This window comes from Eptatretus burgeri, chromosome 8, assembly GCF_056783735.1.
Source record: "Eptatretus burgeri isolate ZD-2024b chromosome 8, Ebu_testis_v1, whole genome shotgun sequence".
In the NCBI taxonomy this organism is placed as follows: domain Eukaryota; kingdom Metazoa; phylum Chordata; class Myxini; order Myxiniformes; family Myxinidae; genus Eptatretus; species Eptatretus burgeri.
The window spans coordinates 44,905,586-44,925,585 of NC_140968.1; the positions used below are offsets into that span (position 1 = coordinate 44,905,586).

The 20,000-nt window shown below is 42.2% G+C and overlaps 1 protein-coding gene across 6 annotated transcripts in view; it reads right to left on the reverse strand.

Annotated features, from left to right (window-relative positions):
• Positions 1–3,404: 3,404 nt before the first annotated feature.
• Positions 3,405–20,000, reverse strand: part of ZCCHC14 (zinc finger CCHC-type containing 14) — a 121,193-nt gene continuing 104,597 nt past the window's right edge. For 4 of the 6 annotated variants that reach the window (XM_085891816.1, XM_085891817.1, XM_085891814.1 and 1 more), the window contains 3 exons: positions 18,756–18,845; positions 8,547–10,019; positions 3,405–5,731 (listed from right to left, as the gene is read on the reverse strand). In XM_085891816.1, coding sequence (XP_085747942.1) covers positions 5,643–5,731; positions 8,547–10,019; positions 18,756–18,845 — 1,652 coding nt within the window. In that variant the 3' untranslated portion in view covers positions 3,405–5,642. The remainder of the gene's footprint in view (positions 5,732–8,546; positions 10,020–18,755; positions 18,846–20,000) is intronic. The other 2 variants (XM_085891815.1, XM_085891818.1) reach the window with 2 other exon arrangements.

The following is a 20,000-nucleotide window of genomic DNA, read 5'->3' on the forward strand; positions in this document are numbered from 1 at the left end:
TCTCAAGAATCAGAAAATATTCTGTACCGGAGCACGTCGAAAAGATTCAATGGCACAAATTCTGCTATAGTGACTTTACTCACGCACAAAAAAGACAGACTGAAGTCAAGGATTCAGCCACAATCTGTGACTTACGCAGAAGAGATACCCACAACATCAGGTTCCTCAGAGAAATACCATGTCCCAAAGTCACTAAGATCCGCGCACAGCGCTATGGATTGGTCAAAATGCGCTTTCTGCCAGACTGACATTCCTGGAAAAGCTGGTGTCCTGACAAATGTTGAATTTGATCACACATCATCCAGGATGCTTAGTTTGGCCCAATTTGACCCCACCATGCGTCACAGGTTTGCAGGTGTTTCAGACTTGATGGCAGCTGAAGGTAAATATCACCTCAAGTGTTATGTTTCTTTTCGCAGAAAGTATAAAAAGGAGAGTGGAGAGAAAAACCAGTCTCCTGAAAGCATCTGTTTCAGAAATGTGATGAACCAGCTTGAGAAAGAGCTGCAGAAGGGACATGTGTTTACCCTGAAAAACATCTGGGAACACTACAGCATGCTGTTATTGAATGATTTTGGAATTGAGGCTGGAGCCTACAAAAGCTACAATTTCAAGAAGAAAGTGGAGGTTCACTTTGGTAGTGACAAGGTGACATTCGTGCAGCCATTGGATGTCACAAAACCCCTCATAGTTGCGTCCTCAACTGTGACTAAGTTTGCCATGAGAACCGCCGTGAATGATTTATCTGAAGAAGGTGAAAGTTCTGAAGAAGATGAATTGGCCCAGTGCAGTCTGCCTCATCATGAGAACGAAATCCTTAGCTGGATCTTCAGAGTGGGCATAAAGATTTACAGTGACGTAAAACACTCTCCAGGGCATAGCATTATCGGTGGACTGAACACAGAAAATGCAGAGCGAATTGTACCTGAAACCCTGTACATGCTTGTAAAGCTTCTTTGTGGTGGTGACAGCACTGACAAGATGGACAATGAAGAAGCGGATGAGACAGATACCAAGAACAAAGTTCTGAGCATCTGCCAAGACATTATTCATGTGGCTTCAGGACACTGATGTCCTCATTCTCCTTCTTGCCTATCAGCCGCATCTCAGTCCCTTTCTCTGGATGAATGCAGGGACACCCAAAAAGCAACACTACATTCCCATTGACTCCATCAATATCCCAGATTCGCAGAGGGAGTCACTTCTGGCATTTCATGCAGTGACAGGTTCAGACAGCACAAGCCAGTTTGCTGGAATTGCGAAGCGCTCTGCATGGGCTGTCTTTCAAAACAACTCCCACCTGTTGAATAACCTAGGCAAAGAGGAAATTCCTGATGAGAGTGTGATTGCAGATGCTGAGTCATTTGTCTGCAGGCTTTATGACCCTCATGGCCAAGATAACTCAATTCAGCGAGTAAGATGTGATCTGTTTCTCAGTCTGACCAAAGCTATTGAGAATCTGCCTCCAACTCGCGATGCTCTGATTCTACACATCAAGCGAGCGCACTACCAGACTTTTGTGTGGAGAAGAGCCTTGGAATCTGAACCACATCTACCTGCACCTGAGAACTGTGGGTGGGAATAGGTCGTCAAAGATGGCAACGAGACATTTCAGCCGCGACTCATGACTGCACAGCCTATTACTGCTTACTGTGTAGAACTGACGAGATGCAAATGCCGTGGGTCATGCTCAACTCGACGGTGCAAATGTACACGGAATGGACTGCCTTGCACGAAAGCATGTGGATACAAAGCCCTTTGTAGGAACCCGTTCAGTGTACAAGCCGATCAATAGCTCTGAAAATTGTACTTGGGTGTTCTCACAACACTTTTCTCTTCTGCAAAGCAACGTAATTTTGTGTTGGAAAGAATCTGACAGCTGTTGAAATAACCTTTGACTGACTGTAAACCCATCTCCATCAATAGTGCTAAACATTTTCTTTTTCACATTTGTTGCTCGTATGTGCATTTTCAATTTCGTCTTTAAGTTGTCAATTATGTGAAAAGTTGTGATCCAGTACAAAAATAAAGCACAAAATAGTGTTCCTCGTGTCAGATTACATAGTATTTCACAATCATGACAAATTTCTGGCTAGTACAATTTGCAGTAAGAAAAAGACTAAATCTGATGGCGGCCATTTTGATTACTGTCATGGTGGCCATAATTTTCAGATGCAGACTTGGCAACAAGTAGAACTAGACTTGGTCATGCCTAGACTCTTCAAAAACACCAGTTGCACCATTCTAACATGAAATCAGCAGCGAACCTATTTTCTAGGCTAGCTACAGATTTTGGCTTCTAGACTACTTGACCAGTCAAAGATCCCCAAGGGGTTAAACACGGCAAGGTAAGCTTTGGTGCCTGTGTCTCTGTCTGTGTCTCTGTCTGTGTCTCTGTCTGTGTCTCTGTCTGTGTCTCTGTCTGTGTCTCTGTCTGTGTCTCTGTCTGTGTCTCTGTCTGTGTCTCTGTCTGTGTCTCTGTCTGTGTCTCTGTCTGTGTCTCTGTCTGTGTCTCTGTCTGTGTCTCTGTCTGTGTCTCTGTCTGTGTCTCTGTCTGTGTCTCTGTCTGTGTCTCTGTCTGTGTCTCTGTCTGTGTCTCTGTCTGTGTCTCTGTCTGTGTCTCTGTCTGTGTCTCTGTCTGTGTCTCTGTCTGTGTCTCTGTCTGTGTCTCTGTCTGTGTCTCTGTCTGTGTCTCTGTCTGTGTCTCTGTCTGTGTCTCTGTCTGTGTGTCTGTCTGTGTCTCTGTCTGTGTCTCTGTCTGTGTCTCTGTCTGTGTCTCTGTCTGTGTCTCTGTCTGTGTCTCTGTCTGTGTCTCTGTCTGTGTCTCTGTCTGTGTCTCTGTCTGTGTCTCTGTCTGTGTCTCTGTCTGTGTCTCTGTCTGTGTCTCTGTCTGTGTCTCTGTCTGTGTCTCTGTCTGTGTCTCTGTCTGTGTCTCTGTCTGTGTCTCTGTCTCTGTCTCTGTCTGTGTCTCTGTCTGTGTCTCTGTCTGTGTCTCTGTCTGTGTCTGTGTCTCTGTCTCTGTCTGTGTCTCTGTCTGTGTCTCTGTCTCTGTCTCTGTCTGTGTCTCTGTCTGTGTCTCTGTCTGTGTCTCTGTCTGTGTCTGTGTCTCTGTCTGTGTCTCTGTCTCTGTCTCTGTCTCTGTCTCTGTCTGTGTCTCTGTCTGTGTCTCTGTCTGTGTCTGTGTCTGTGTCTGTGTCTCTGTCTGTGTCTCTGTCTGTGTCTCTGTCTGTGTCTCTGTCTGTGTCTCTGTCTGTGTCTCTGTCTGTGTCTCTGTCTGTGTCTCTGTCTCTGTCTCTCATGTTACACTACTTGCTCTTACCATTGAATTGTGGTTAGGTTAAATAGAAGTTAAAAAATATTTACATTGTGGGTGGTGTATTCAGGTGTTTAGCAAACAGCACGAGTTTGAGAAAAATACATTTAATTTTTGTACAAACATTCAAAAATACAATGCAAGTTTGGTGGCATGAAAGAAGAGCATTCGTAAGCTGCAAAAAGTATCGCATAAAACACACCCAGACTTCGTAAAGTCGGTACTGCAATTCTAACTAACTTGAAGTTAATACATCTTGGCTGATGACCAACCACTGGTCGTTCCTTGCACAATGCACTGCAATCCAGGACTGTCAATCCGACGCCACAAAACAGGCGTGACAGCATTTAAAAAGAGCATCGTGGAATGTTAGTTATGCACTCCCTTACAAAATGATGGAAGAACAAATCGATATCCTTATTTGCATCCGATAAAATTGGATTTGTGATGTACAATCAAATATATTTTTAAAATAAACATAAAACCTCCCCATTATTTAAAGCATTGTTAATGTAAACCTGAAACATTTCTGAAAAATATAAAGTTGTAACAATTGCTCTTGGGAAAGCAAAGCTGACAAACAGCAATGTTTACTGGATGAAAAGTCTAGATTAGAAAAATTAATTTCAGCAAATTAGAGTTGCAATCTACAGCTTTGTACAGATGGGTTTGTCATATTCTGCATCAATATATCAGTTTTTCAAACCTTTCATGGAAAATGGAAACTAGTTTGTCATTGCTGAATGTCCTATTCCTTTGCACACAACAGGTCACTGATGGAAGATTAAAAATATAATGCCTGCTAAGTGGTTGAGGCAAATATCATGTGGATTGTAAGGTGGGTGGGAACACACACTAACCCGTGTCCAAAACACTTCAGAAAAACTTGCGGGGAAAAAAAAAAAAAAAAAAAAAAACTTTGATAGCATGAATATACCTCTCTCAACATTTAAAGTTAATCCAATAACTTGAGTTGTGCAGTTGTAAAACCATTCGTAAATCATTGCTGGATGGCTTGTGAAAGGCGAGTGCAAACCTTGCAAAAACAAAGCCATCAAAAGTGCAAACAAATTTGCCATTACTGTTTTCTCATACTTCATTCGACTTAACTCGACATTAAGTTCACGTCATCTTCATGTTCAATATAAGGCTGTTCTAATAGTGTTTAGCATTTCAAAACGGTGGAAAAGTAACCAGATGCATAGGATATTCGTATATGTAAGTGCTTCTGATTCAGTTTAAGCATTTATAAACTCACCGAAGAAAAGAAAAAAGAAAAATTGCACAGGTGTAGATGACTTATTTAAAAAAAAAAGATTTTTTTTAACAGGTAGCAGGTGATGATGGACTATGATACCCTTCAAAAGAATCGATATGTACAAGGACTACGTCGCTTGCAAGTTACATGTGTGCATCTTTATCAAATAGTGGAATTGCTTTTCAATGCAAACCTATCTGATTGAGCCTCCCTACATAAGAAAAAAAATTAAAAAATTATGATGCATTAAAAAAAAAAATTCAACAAAAGCCTCCCCCTTCTGCCTCCACAGCCAAAATACGATACAGATGATACCCGCATTGCCTTTACAAGGTTTGGCTTCTGATAAGCAAGGCATTGATTGCTTTCTTGCAAAAGGATAAGGAAAGGAATAAGCCATATTCACGACGAAATTAAATACGTTCCCTCGGACTGTCAATTAGACCAAAGTACAATTTTAGAAACCAAGCACAGGCTCTATAATGCACCGCAAATTGGCAAACAGGTATCGAGATGCTTTAAAAAGTTATAAAGAAGTTAAGATTCAAAATTGAATATTGCCGTTGCTGTATAATCAGAAAGAAAAAAAAGTTTCAAAAGTCCTTAATATTGCTTCCGCAAAGCCATGTTGGTGCAACAATATCTCGAGCTGCACACCATTTGAAACAGGATGGTGCCACCACTCGTTGAAACTACAGGAAGTTAAAACTTGTACAGAAATATGCTGTTACGATACACACGCGGCAGACTTAGTGTTGCATAAAAATAACCCCAAAAGGGCCAATAAAGTCTTGAAAGCTGTCTGGTGTTATATCATTACATTCGTGTTCATGTTAAACATTTTATCAACAGTTGGACCAAAACGTTCTTCGACGACAGACCTAGGGATCTCTCTTGATTACACTGCAAGACTCGTTTGGATTTCACTCCTCCATGAATCAAAAAACAAAGTGGATCTCTTCAAGACCTTGTGTGAAAAACAAACGAATCTCAATGGCTCCAAGATCCCATGGGTACCGAATACAGTTTCAGGCGGGCATCTTTGCACCGTCTCCTCTTCTGTCCCAACAGTTAAATACGTTGCTCATTCCACAGGCTCTGCAGCCTCCATTTGAGGTGCATACTTGAACCTAAAAGTACCTGCAATGATATAAAGAAGACTTCAAAGAATGTGAAAAAAGTCAGTTAGAAAAGAAAATAAGACCTTGATATTCCAACTCAAGCTTTCCAAATTGCCCTGGACCACCTGACCTAATCTATCCAACTCTCATCAGTTCAAGCATGTCACAAGTATTCACCTACCAATCAACTTACCGAGACAATGCTTTCTGATCAACTCTTAACATTTTTCACCCTGTGTATTTATTTATTTAACTACCTTTCACACGGCCTCCCAGCGACAGACCAATCTTGCTTTGTCCCATCAAGGTGACAACTTATCTTCATTTTCATCTCAGAATTCCCATTCCTACATCTAACCTATATTCGTCTCACTAGTGTAATAGATAGTAGAAAAATCGTGCAAATTATGATACAAGCAACAAATTTGGCATTTCTGTTCTGCAGGGCTTTCTGATCAAATCTGCCCGATTGGCCATTTGAAAATCCAAATTTTGAAAAAAAATAATAATAAACCAACGTCACTCGCAGGGTGACCCGTATCTTGCCAAAAGGTGACCACGTGTGACTTCTTTAAGGTCACACTGAGGTGAACAGAGCTGCTATCCACCAGGAGCGACTCCTTGAGGAATATCTGCCTACGAGAGATTCCGATGAGAATCGTTCTACAGAGTAACCATGAAAAATATGCTTTTTCCTCATAATGTCACCAAATGACGTCATAATGTCTCAAGCTTGACATATCTAGAAAGCACTCATCGAGGTGTTCAATTTGAGGTACGACACGATATGGTTCCTAAAACTTGAAAATTTGACCTTGGGGTCAAATATGTTTGACCTGAGGCGCTAACCATGAAGGTCAAGGCCAACCGCCATCAAAAATTAATCAGCTGAGTGCCAGACCATGAACTATATTCCCATGAAGTTTGAAGACGATCCGATCAAAATTACTCAAAAAATAAGGGTTTCGTCGATTCCCTGATTTGCGCCAAAGTGACCTTGACCTTTGACCTTGACCTTCAAAATTTTGTGCACTGAAAGGGACCTCTATAGGCCTCTGATATGCGAAGTTACAAAAATTTCCGATGATAACTGTGCTCTGCAGAATTTTTTATACGTGATTACAGACAAAAATTAAAAAAAAAAATTTAACAAAAACAAAAAAAAAACATACAAGATAACTAACATATCTTGCAAAACTTCGTTTTGGCAAGATAATGAATCAAAAACCAAAAAATTTTGAAGTCACAGCTGGCTGAAATTCTTGAAGCGCAAGTGAACATCCCAGACAGAGAACCAAGGGGAGATGCAGTCATCATTGATGGCTCAACACTTATCAATGCCCTACCTCCACGCACTTCAAAGATATTTGATGACTATGCTAAAGAAGACATCATCCCAAAGGTGGAATCCTATGGTGCGAGGTACTAGAGGGTGGACGTAGTGTTTGATGTGTACAAGAAGTCAAGTCTGAAGTCCGAGGCAAAGTCGAAAAGGGGGCAAGGAATTTGAAGAAGAGTGACAGGAACCAGTAAGACCCCAAGTAACTGGAGAAGCTTTCTTCGAGATGACAGCAACAAGACTGAGCTGTTTCACTTCCTTGCGGAAAAGATGTGTGAAGCACAGACGACAAGCACAGTCATTGTCACAAAAGGAGAAGATGCCATTAGTAACACAAGGAAGTCACTGGATGCTGTGTCTCCATGTCATGAAGAAGCTGACACTCGAATATTTGTACACGCCAGGGATGCAACGACGGATGGTAGCAAGTCCATTATCATTAAGGCTAATGACACGGACGTACGAGTCATAGCAATATCTGTACTGCCATCCTTACAGGAACTAGGTCTTGAGAACATGTTGGATTGCCTTTGGCCAAGGAGCCAAGGCACGATGGATTCCAGTCCATGAGGTAGTTTCTGCAATAGGGCCTGAGAAAGCTGGAAGGATCCCATACTTCCATGCGTTCGCTGGATGTGACGTCGTGTCTGCCTTCCGCGGTAAAGGGAAGAAAACTGCATGGCAGACTTGGAACGTCTTTGATGATGTTTCTGAAACAGTCACCAATCTCAGCCAGCATCCAACATCGATTCGTGATCTTGACTTTTTTGAAGTTTTTTTTTTTTCAAATTCTTCAAAATTTCGATTTTCAAATGGCCAATCAGGCAGATTTGATTAGAATCCCCTGGAGAACAAATGTGCCAAATTTGATGCTTGTATCATCATTTGCACGATTCCTCTCAAAAATTGCTGTTATCTGCCCCACTACACTGACGTTTGTTCATCTGTCGATGTACACCACTTCTCTGCCACCCGGTTAGCAGTATATTGACTCTCCAACCTCCCCTTAAGCTTCATTTTTGTGAACCTTTCATTCATTTAGAGACAAAGCACAAGGGTGGAAAAACACTGCAATCCAAATTCAGCAAATGTTGGAAAAAAAATCTGAAATTCTCACCCACTCGATTTTCTGTCCTGACACCTATTGAACAGCCCTCTCCCTCTATTTCCATTCCAACATTTGTTTTTTGTCAATTCCATCCCTTTCTTTCCTGCCTATGGGATACCTTTACTCAGTCATGTTATTCATTCGTTTCAAATACAACGTTCATGACACACCATTAATTCCGAAGGGAATTACTGCTCTGTATAAGAGCCCAAGCAATACATTGCAGAGTGAACTTTTATCTCAGTGGCGCATTCTGCACTCTTATCCACAACAAGGGGTACAGAGTAAATGCCAAATTTCTGCAGAGCAATCTTCTATCATTTTGTCGATGTACAAAGGATATAGCAATGTTGACAAATGGAGATTATGTGTGGAAAAACACAAATTATCAAGGGAAGGAAACTTACTTTGATTGCAGTCCATGGTAGGTTGCTTGCAATCACTAGCTCGGTGCCCACTGCTACCACAGTTGTAGCATGACAGGCCTTGTACAGTGCCTCGCCGAAGCACCCCAGTGGTGCTGGCTAGTGTTGGAAGGGTGTACTGATAGTGCACAGCTGGGGTTGCTGCCTGAACTGGGTATGACTGCTGCAGAGGAACATGGTAATATGCCTCAGCAGCATTGCGGGGATACTGCTGTGGAGACGTCACTGCGGCTGAAAGACCATGATCATTTGGAAGACCTCCGGCAAATGGTGATGTGACGGGGGCAGGAAAATAAAAGGCTGCAGTGGGAGTTGAAACTGCCACAGTTGATGGCACTGCATGTGGCTGCTGTTGCGGCGGTGGTGGTGGTTGTTGTTGTTGTTGCTGCTGTTGCTGCTGCTGCTGCTGCTGTTGGAAAAAGACAGTACTACCCAGGGAAAAAATAGGGAAACCAATGAAGGGAGTGGGAAATGGTTGGAGATACTGATAACCCAATGTCTGGCCTCTGCACGGAGCACTTTTGCCATTGCTGTCTCCACAGCCCCCATCACAGCCACACGACGTGCACTCGCTACAGCCCGCTGGCCTGCATGTTGCTCGAGTAGGTGGTCCACAAGCAGCAATGCAAGATGATGGACTGTGTTTGGCTGCGTTTTCAATGTCACACCCACCATTGCGAAGAGAAGGCCCACCATAGCTAAAAATCGCTGATGTAGTGGCTTGTGCAACTTGCCGGGGGATGGCAAAAACACCACGGCCTGCAGTACATACTGCGGGGATACCAGCAGGAGCACCAGGTGCTGGTAGTTCTTGTGGTTTTGGGGTGGGTTTTGTTCCAACTCCCTCAGCCTCAGAGCCAAAAATGAGTGTTTGCTCTTGGCCCTCAGGCTGAGAATTGCCTCTTGGGGTCTCTTTGATGCCGTTTACAGGAGTAGCATTATCAACAGGAGACTGAGAATGAAGTGTGCCAATTTGATTGACATTGAGTGGGTGCTGTGATAAAAGTCTCATTGCATCATTATTATCTTGGCTCGATGCTGAAGAAAAAGCAGCGCTTGGTGCTCTCGGACCACGCATTGCAAAACCGTGACCAACGAGAATGGAACGGACAGCTGGGGAAGCTGAATGATTTGGCGCACAGGTCACAAAGCGCCTCGAAGATGCATTGTAATCTTGTAACTGTGGTCTGCCATCCATCGTTGCCGAAATTCGGTTCACAGAGTCCATGTCAGATGTTGAAAGAGTGCTGGTACCAATGTCCTTGTGTCGGTGGAATGGAACGCATGTGGCGGGTGACCCAGAAGAGAAACATGGATGACCTTTGCGCATCGATGTCTGCATTGGGACGACCTGTGCTGTTGGCCGGATCATGCATACTGCAGGATTATGGTGAGCCATGAAGACGGCAGGTTTCTCCAAACTTTGAACGTCCACAGGATGGCGTCCTTCCAATGCTGCCAAAAAAAAAAAGTTTTTGGTTTAAAGATAACACTTCTTCAGTCTATAATGGGTGAAAAAAACAAGCAACTCATAATGAGAAACAAGTGTAGTAATTAGTAGACCTAAAATGACTAATAACTGACCAAACTCAAATATTTCCACATCTAACTTTGTTGTGTGGTACTCACAGAGGTAAAAAATATTGAGCAGTGTTGTGGGAAAGAATGAATCAGTGATTAACATTACAAGTTTTTACTTGCTTTATAACATGAGATGACATGACAACCAACCTCCTCGTGGTTCACCCTGCAAGACTTTTAGTCGACCAACAGATTGTTATGCTGGTATTCTCTGAATGGAGATCTACGTTACTACATTACGTGATACTCTTTGTGATTGTGACATATTCATACCCCTTCTGCAGACCCCAAGCTTGAAGCAAAAGTGGCAGGGTGTGTGTGTGTGTGGTGAAAATGGGCACATTTTGCACAAAAGGGGAACAATATGATCATTTCATCTGTCCATCATAGTACATACTTTTGATTCAAATCCTTTCAGTCATTCTCTCGGTATCGCAGGAATGAAAACCTATCAAACAGATGCATGGCGAGCAATTCAATGCTGTTGTACAACCTGCGCTCTGAATTTTGTGCTATGTCATCAAGATGGTGCTGTATAGCCGCTACCTTCCGCCTCCTTCACCGATAGTGAGCCGTCACACTCCGAGTGGTAACGAATAGGTCCAACCCAGTTTCATTGGTGTCAAGAGCTCTGCACCCTTCTTTCCTCTACGTTGAACATGTTACAAAAGACTCAAATGACTTAATTTTCAAACTCTGATGTGATGTATCTCTTTAAATCAAGATGCAATTTATCCGTTTCCTTGGTTGTAATGTCATTTTTGTGTTATTTTTCTATTTCTACGTTTTATTCGTAACATTAATGATTGTAAAGCTTACCTTAATTCGGCCACTGGCCATGATGGAAGTTTATTTGAAATAAATATTAATTCATTCATTCATTCATTCATTACCAAATACTCACTGCTGGGAAAGTGATCGCTGCAAAAAGTGTTATGTAATTTTTGAACAACATCTTTTTGATACGCGATTTCTGAAGCAATTCTTCATAGATTCACTTCAAATTTTGTCAGATATTCATGGGCACGTAGAGAAGTGTGCTATTACTTTTAGTTTTGGTCAAGATCCGAATCCTAAAAGATGAGAAATCATGGAAATTTTGGTAAAACAAGTTTAAGCCACTCTGGGGGAGAGGGGTGGAACTTGGAATATGCAGTTGTAGTTCTGTGAATTGGCAGGGAAAGAGGGGCGTACATGGCTTCTTGTTCAATATATATATCAATATATATATATATATATATATATATATATATATATATATATATATATATATATATATCAATATATATCAATATATATATATATATCAATATATATATATCAATATATATATATATATCAATATATATATATATATATATATATATATATATATATATATATATATATATATATATATATATCAATATATATCAATATATATATATATCAATATATATATATATCAATATATATCAATATATATATATATATATATATATATATGTATATCAATATATATCAATATATATATCAATATATATATATATATCAATATATATATATATATATATATATATATATATATATATATCAATATATATCAATATATATATATATATATATATATATCAATATATATCTATATATATATATATATCAATATATATCAATATATATATATATATATATAGATATATATATATATATATATATATATATATTGTTGTGGTTGACCAAATTCGCAAACCACCATTCAGGTCCCTTAGGTGAGATATCTCGGTAAGTATATGTGTAGTTAGGCCCAAACCCGTTGTCTAGAGGGAATAAATGTCATTCATGAGGGCTGCGACTCTTCAGGATAGCCGTTTTTCTTTTACTATCTTTATTTTGGACCAACCGCCATTATTACCACCACCAACCACGTCTCAACAGCCATCACAACAACAACCACCAACCACAACGCCGCTTCACCACAACCGCCACGACCTTTACCGTCACAACTCGCCACCATCGCATCACCGTCATCTCGCGCCACTCGTGGGCACCGATGCTGGACTCGTGCGGGGCGCGCACCGAGGAGCGTGTTCAAAAGCATCGCGGACTTTCCGAGAAAAACGGATCAAAAACGACTCACGCCCACTTTTGTTCCGTCCAATCGGTGAGCGAGGGGCGATTTGGCCCCGCCTCCAGGGCGTTGGAGGGCGGTCGCTATATGCAAATTCATGGATCAAAAAGCATTCACGCCCACTTTTCCTCGGGCCAATGGGGAGCGAGGTGAAAGGTCGGAGGCAGAGGGTCAAAGATGAAAGAGCGAAGCCACGGGGCTTATAAAAACGACTGCGTTCGTCAGAGGAGGGCAGTTGGCAGTTGGCAGTTGGCAGTTGGCAGTTCGCAGTTGGCAGTTCGCGGAGTCGGAGTGAAGAGGACGGAGCTGTGGAGAGGCGGCGGCGGCGAAGGCGGACGAGGGGGTGATCGCGTCGGATTCGGGGAACTGCGGAGAGAGAGGGCGGCGGCGCGACCGAGGTCGTGGTGGAGACGCTCGTCGCGGGACCCGAGATTTTGTGAAATCCTCCTTTCCCCGAGCATCAGCAACCCCCTCCTGTTTCCCCCCGCGCTGAGATAGTGCGACAAAGGGGGCCCCCTTCCCACCCCCTACCAGACACTGTCCGCGAGGCCCGCGGAGTTGAGGCACCACCACCGCTCCGCGTCTCATCATCAGACGGGTAGGCCCGACACGGTCTCGGCCCCAGGCCCGCCTACCCCCCTCATCCTGGAGGGTGGTTCTCTTTTCTTTTGCTTTGGGAATGTGTGTTGTCGGCGCCGTCTGTGAAGTAAAATTGTATAAGTGTTGCCGAGTGTGCCGGTAGTCGGATAGATCTGCATTGTTGCATTTGCTTTTTGTCTTCTTCTTTTACATGTGCTTTTGGTGGAATTGTATATGTGTGCTTTCCGTTCATCGCGAAATAAATGTGCTTATTGTTGAACTGTTTTCCCGCTTCGCTTCGTCATTTCTTTCATTGAATCCCCATCTTGCTTCACGTAAAGGGTTGGTCGTGGGCTAAGACGCCCGATAATTAATCGAACCGTCGAGGCCGACGAATAACACCGCTCGGTGATCCCGATAGTACGGAACGGGTCGCTTAAGTGGCCCGTGTCCGAAGTCGACCTGCGGCGAGGTGCGATCGCCCGGTCTACCCTCCGTGTGGGTACTTAGGTAGGTCGAATTTGGCGAGCAACCCTATCCCACGCGGGGGCTGATTGGCTCGATCGCGGTGAGACCGAAAGGTCCACCCGTGACTGGTTCCCGGCGTTGGTCCGAGAGGGTCACGACTGGATTGTCCGTCCGGTGGGCGACGTGCCGCGATTCGAGTTACGTGGCCGTCAGCACGCCGGCAGGCGCGAATCTGCAAATATATATATATATATATATATATATATATATATATATATATATATATATATATATATTTATATATATATATATATATATATATATATATATATATATATATGTATGTATATATATATATATATATATATATATGTATGTATATATATATATATATATATATATATATATATATATATATATATATATATATATATATATATATATATATATATATATATATATATATATATATATATATATATCCTGGTGTTGGCGCAGTGGTTAGAGCAGCGGCTTGGGATCCAAGAGGTCCTGAGTTCAAGCCCTGTTGAGCCACTGAATTAATACACCAGGAGGTTGACTCAGCCTGTCATCCCTCCGAGGTCGGCGAAGTGAGTACCAGTATACTGGGTCGGTGTATACCCCGGTTAAAAAAATAGGTGTACCATATCCCTGTGTCATAAGAGGCGACCAGGGTTGCGTCAGGAAGGGCATCCGGCGTAAAACATGTGCCAAATCACTATGCGGATCATACGGATGATCCGCTGTGGCGACCCCTAACGGGAGCAGCCGAAAGAAGAAGAAGATATATATATATATATATATATATATATATATAGCATGAATGATGCTTTCCAAAGAGAATGGTGAATAATTTTGACAACAAAATCACTTTGAATCCTGAGAAATACTGAAGGTGACTTTTGCATGTGAGATGGAAGCGATTGGCATCCTTTTTATTGAGAGACATTTTAAAAGGGGGGCAGGGCAGATTCTGCTTGGGGCGGGGCGCTCCAGAGGGGTGGAGTGCTCCGCCCCTCAGACATATTTAGGCTCGGGGTCTGCCTTTCTGTCTGTTTGTCTGTCTATGAACATGATATCTCAAACAGTTGTGGACGGATTTGGACAAAATTTGGTGGACAGGTTGGCGATATGACAAGGACTACTCCATGTTAATGTTGGTGAAGAACTGAATATGATTAAAAAAAATTAAATTTAAAGTGATTATTTCACCATTGAGAGAGCTAAAAACCATACATCGCATGATATCTGAAAAAGTTGTGGATGGATTCGGACGGACATTGGTGGATGAGTTAGGAAGGTGAGAAGAACAAGCTGATTCAATTTAGGTTCAGGTCCGGATCCAGATCTGGCCTATCAGTGGGACACCAAACGTAAACTGTTCAGCCTTGCGGAGGTATGCACTTTGCCGAGTGCCATTCTTGTTTAGTGTGTTAGACCATAGAACCAAAATTGTATATTTTGCAGCCTTAATCACCAACTTCTGTCACATGAAGTGAACTGCAATTAATGATTAACCTCATGTTCATAAAAAATTGAAGTCAAATTATGCCCTTCACATATTAGGTGGATTTTTGGACAACAGTAAACCCTTGTTTTACATGGGTGGGGGAGGGGGGCAGACAACAGCAAGCCCATGTTTTACTCTCCACACATTAATTAAATATGAATAGCTTAAATACGTTGTGTCAATAAGTATTCAACCCCTTTGCTATGACACTCCAAATTGAGCTTAGGTGCATCCAATTTCCTTTGATCATCCATGAGATGTCTCCACAACTTGACTGGAGTCCACCTGTGGCCAATTCAATTGATTGGACATGATTTAGAAAGAAATACACCTTTCTATTTAAGGTCCCACAGTTGACAGTGTACGGCAGAGCAGAAAATCGACCATGAAGTCCAAGGAACTCTCCATTGAACTCCGAGATAGAATTGTGAGAATGCATAGATCTGGAGAACGGTATAAAACAATTTCTAGAGTGATTAAAGTTCCCAAGAGCACAGTGAGCTATATATTTCGGAGATAGGAAGAATATGGAACTACCCAGACTCTTCCGAGAGCTGGCCGTCTGACAAAACTGAGCAACTGGGTAAGAAGGACCATGGTCAGGGAGGTGACCAAGAACCCAATGACCACTCTGACAGAACTACAGAGTTCCTTGGCTGATGTCGGAGAACCTTCTGGAAGGACAACAATCTCTGCAGAACTTCACAAATCTTGGCTTTATGGGAGAGTGGCCAGACAGAAGCCTCTCCTGAGAAAAAGGCACATGACAGCATGCAGGAGTTTGCAAAAAGACACGTGAAAGACTCTGAGAGCATGAGGAAAAATATTCTGTGGTTTGATAAGATGAAAATTGAACTCTTTGGCCTGAATGCAATGCAATACATCTGGCCAAAACCAAGCACAGCTCATCACCCATCTAACACCATCCCTACCATGAAGCAAGGTGATGGCAGCATCATGCTAGGGTGATGCTTTTCAGCAGCAGGGACTGGGAGACTTGTAAAGATAGAGGTAACAATGAATGGAGCCAAATACAGGCAAATCCTTGAGGATAACCTGCTTCAGCGTGCAAGAGACCTTAGACTGCAGTGAAGATTTACATTCCCACAGGACAATGACCCCAAGCATACAGCCAAAGAAACACTGGAATGGCTTCAGAACAAGAACGTGGAAATCTTTGAGTGGCTCAGCCAAAGCCCAGACAAGAATCCCATTGAAAATCTGTGGAAAGACTTGAAGATTGCTGTTCACTGACACGCCCTTTCCAACTTGCCAGAGCTTGAGCAAATCTGCAAGAAAGAATGGGAGAAAATCCCCAAATCCAGATGCGCAAAGCTGATAGACATAGTCAAGAAGACTTGAAGCTGTAATCGCTGCCAAAGGCGCTTCGACAAAGTACTGACTCAGGGGGTTGAATACTTATTGATGCAAGACATCTCAGATTTTCATTTTTATATAGTTTGTAAAAATTTCTAAAAACATGTTTTCACTTTGTCATTATGCAGTATTTTGTGAAGATCAGTGATAAAAAATTGAATTACATCCATTTCAAATTCAAGCTGTAACACAACAAAATGTGAAAAAGTTGAGGAGTGTGAATACTATCTGAAGGCACTGTATAATTCATGTGTCATATAATTCATGCGTCATGCACTGGAGTGGTTTACTGTATTCAACCTTACAGTGCAAAACCAGAGCATTCACTATACCTTAGATGTTCTGTACATTCTTTTACTTGGTGGATCCTGGATTTGTTAGATGCCATGTCTGCCCAGTGACACTGCTTACTCTTGTCTACACAAGCGTATCCAAAAACCCCATTTTCTGTGTCAGACATCACTTTTCTCGACTTTTTTGCACTTGGTTAACCACAAGCAACAGTTTTCTTGTTGTGAGCCATGGTTAAAAATAACTCAAAAGGGCAGTAGTAACTGAAAACAAAGGAATTTATGATGATCCTGTATGTGCTGCATGTCTCAGTTACCACCTGCACCGCACCACTCATTTACAATTACTAGTACGTGCCCGTGCATGCAACAAAATAAAAATAATAATAATAATTTTCAAACCGTGTGCCAGAAACAACCACACAGGCCATTCCTTCGCTCTCGCGTGCCCGTACGTGCGTTCCCGTACATGCGTGGCCGTACATGCAAACCAAAAAAAAAACTTTCAAACCGCGAGTCAGAAACAACAACCACACAGGCCGTTCCTTCGCTCTCGCGTGCCCGTACGTGCGTGGCCGAACGATTATATTATTCGCAATTTAGTTTTAATAGCCAATTATTCAATTAGCGCCAACGTATTTTGCCTTTTCGCAATGTCATCGCAAGGAAAAGAGAAAAAAAAATTTAATATTTATAATTCAAACAAACACACTGGCCGTTCCTTTGCTCTCATAAACGACGACTGGATTGGGGCATTGTGTTTATCTATAAATGCACATAAGAAATGGAGAAATTATTAGAATACAGTAATTCATCACTATCCGGAAGTCCGTACGTTGTAACCCGTAATGGGAAATGCGGCTGAGGATCTCTTCCCCATCGGCCATGCCTATGCAGCAACGTGTCCTGTCATTGGTTGGTAAATAAATGGCCATAACTTGGGAAGCACTTGTCCGATTAATATCAAACCTTGAAAAGGCACATACTCAGGTCCCCAGCAATATACCTGGCAAGTTTCAATTAGATCGGACCAGTGGTTGTCGAGAAACAGCGGACGGACGGACGGACGGACGGACGGACGGACGGACGGACACACACACACACACACACACACACACACACACACACACACACACACACACACACACACACACACACACACACACACACACACACACACACACACGAATTATACATAGATATGAGGCCTCCGCGAGGGAGAGTGATGTAAGCGACATTTTTTTAATGATATGATGATGATAGGCTCAGATGATAGGGTAAGGGTTAAAATAGTGGTGTATGGCATTAACTCCAAAATGGCTGATATGTCCCTTACATCACTCCTCCTCGCGGCGCCTCATATGTGTAAAGTCGAAACAGTATAAATTCCCAGTAGGGGTCCTGAAATATTTTTGATCTGAATGAATAAACACCAGAGGCCAATAACACAAAATTAGGAGCAGGTAGAATAGAAGAACATTACAGGGGATTAACTTAAGAATAATTTACCAGATAAATTAACGCCATACACAGATGATTAGTAATACAGTAGCTTCGTGGTTCCATGGTCTGGAATGACCGGATTGAGAAACCATTTCGCTGGGGCTTTAATGGTAAATCCTTGGGGGAGGTTAAAATTTGGAATACCGGTGGAATTCACAATTCTGACTGGAGCCCTGACAGATTATTTATATTTGTGCAATTTTGTTGATTTTCCAGGAGTTTCAAGGACTTGGACAAGTTTTCTGGGACTCTCCAATACTGGAAAATGCTTTTTAATTTTTCCAGGAATTTCAAGGAATGTGGGAACCCTGACTAATGCTGGCAGACAGGACATCCAGTTTAACATCTATCCGAAGGATGGCACACACCTCTGAATTACCCTGCCTGAGAAACACCAAGATGACAGTTTGTAAAGGGACCAAGATTAAAACCCAGGTTAGTCAGCTTAGAGGCAAGTGAGCATACCTCTAGGCAATCCTGCCAGCCAATAGTGCAATTAGACTCCAAATTAAAGCACTTTGGAGATGAAGAGAATGGGTTTCTGCTCAATCCGATCCACCATCTGAGCTCACCTTTAAAAGAGCTCCATACGGGGGATGTTGCAAATCATTTGTCCAAGCAGCCACTCAACAGACAATCAACACCACAAAATAGTTCACAGAAAAATGCAACTTCAAATCCTGATAAAATAAAAATCACATTTTAATTTTCCAGAAAATGTTTGCCATAATAAGAACCAAAAGTATATAATTTACCTATATCCCTTAAGTTACTGCTGTCATCTTTGCTTTCCAGGCTGCTCTCCCTTGAATCTTGAAGTTGTGCACAAGGAGAATCAGAACCCCCTGAAGGAGGAAAAAAGTTTCCAAAATAATTTGTGCATTATAAATTCAATTCACAGAATCAGACAAATAATTAAACAACTGGGATCAAAGGTCAGGCAATCACTCAAAATTGGCCATCAATATACGTTTTGCACACGTTTGGCTATGTGGAAAATTGTTTGGCAAAAATAGTAGTTTCTTTTTTTCAATAATAATGCTCATTGGTTTGACAAAGCAATGATGATGTGCAAAAGTTTTTTTTTTTTTGCAAAAACACGCCTGAGAGTTTAATGTTGCGGACACCGTAGCACTTCTTGAAGCGGCCAAATCATCCCCTGCTCACTCATAATGGACTGGAGCCACTCATATCCAAATCACTCAGTGCATCACTCATAGCCGCACCCACATCACTCATGCTCGCACCAGCCATGCGAGCTAGATATCCGTACATACGTATCACCTTTGCGTGAATGAGAGGTTCATTTAAAGACATGTTCTTCTGCAAGTTGTCCTCCATCCATACATTGAGAGCCTTCTGCATACTTTGTATGTGGACGTCCCAGACCTGGGTGACCACTATGATGCTCAGCACAGTGCTAGCCACAACACTTTCTCGGATCGCCTTCTTGTTCTTCTTCCATATGTAGCAAAAGGTGGATTTGTCTTCTCCCATTCTTTATTGCATGACCCACGAGCCACTTGCGGCCTAAAGTTTTGCCCCTGACGTGCGTCCGATAATACACAAATGTGAAAACACTCCATCATAATCTGCCATAAATGCTATCAAATCAACCTCATGGTTTCAAATAAGTGTTCCAGCCTGAAGCATAAAAGTAACATAACTACATCAGGATATGGTTGCAATCTTCAAACATTTATGCTTGCAACGCAGTTAACCACAACGAAGAAGAGTATGTGGAGGCGGGGCCTAATAGCAGCCATTACAGAGTCCTGCAGTCGGTGTGGCGGCTCTCACACTGACGTCTTATCAGCAAAAGTGCCCCCACCCCCTTAAAAGAAATTGAAGATCACTGGTCTACTCCATACAGTCTGTCCAGAGGCTGCACTCCCTCCTCTCGAAAGTTGGTCCAGCAGCTCCAATTTGTGGCTCAGACTCATCACTTTCTTCTGCCTCTTGGCAGTCGTTGCATCTCTGGCACTGGTCTTGTGCTTGGG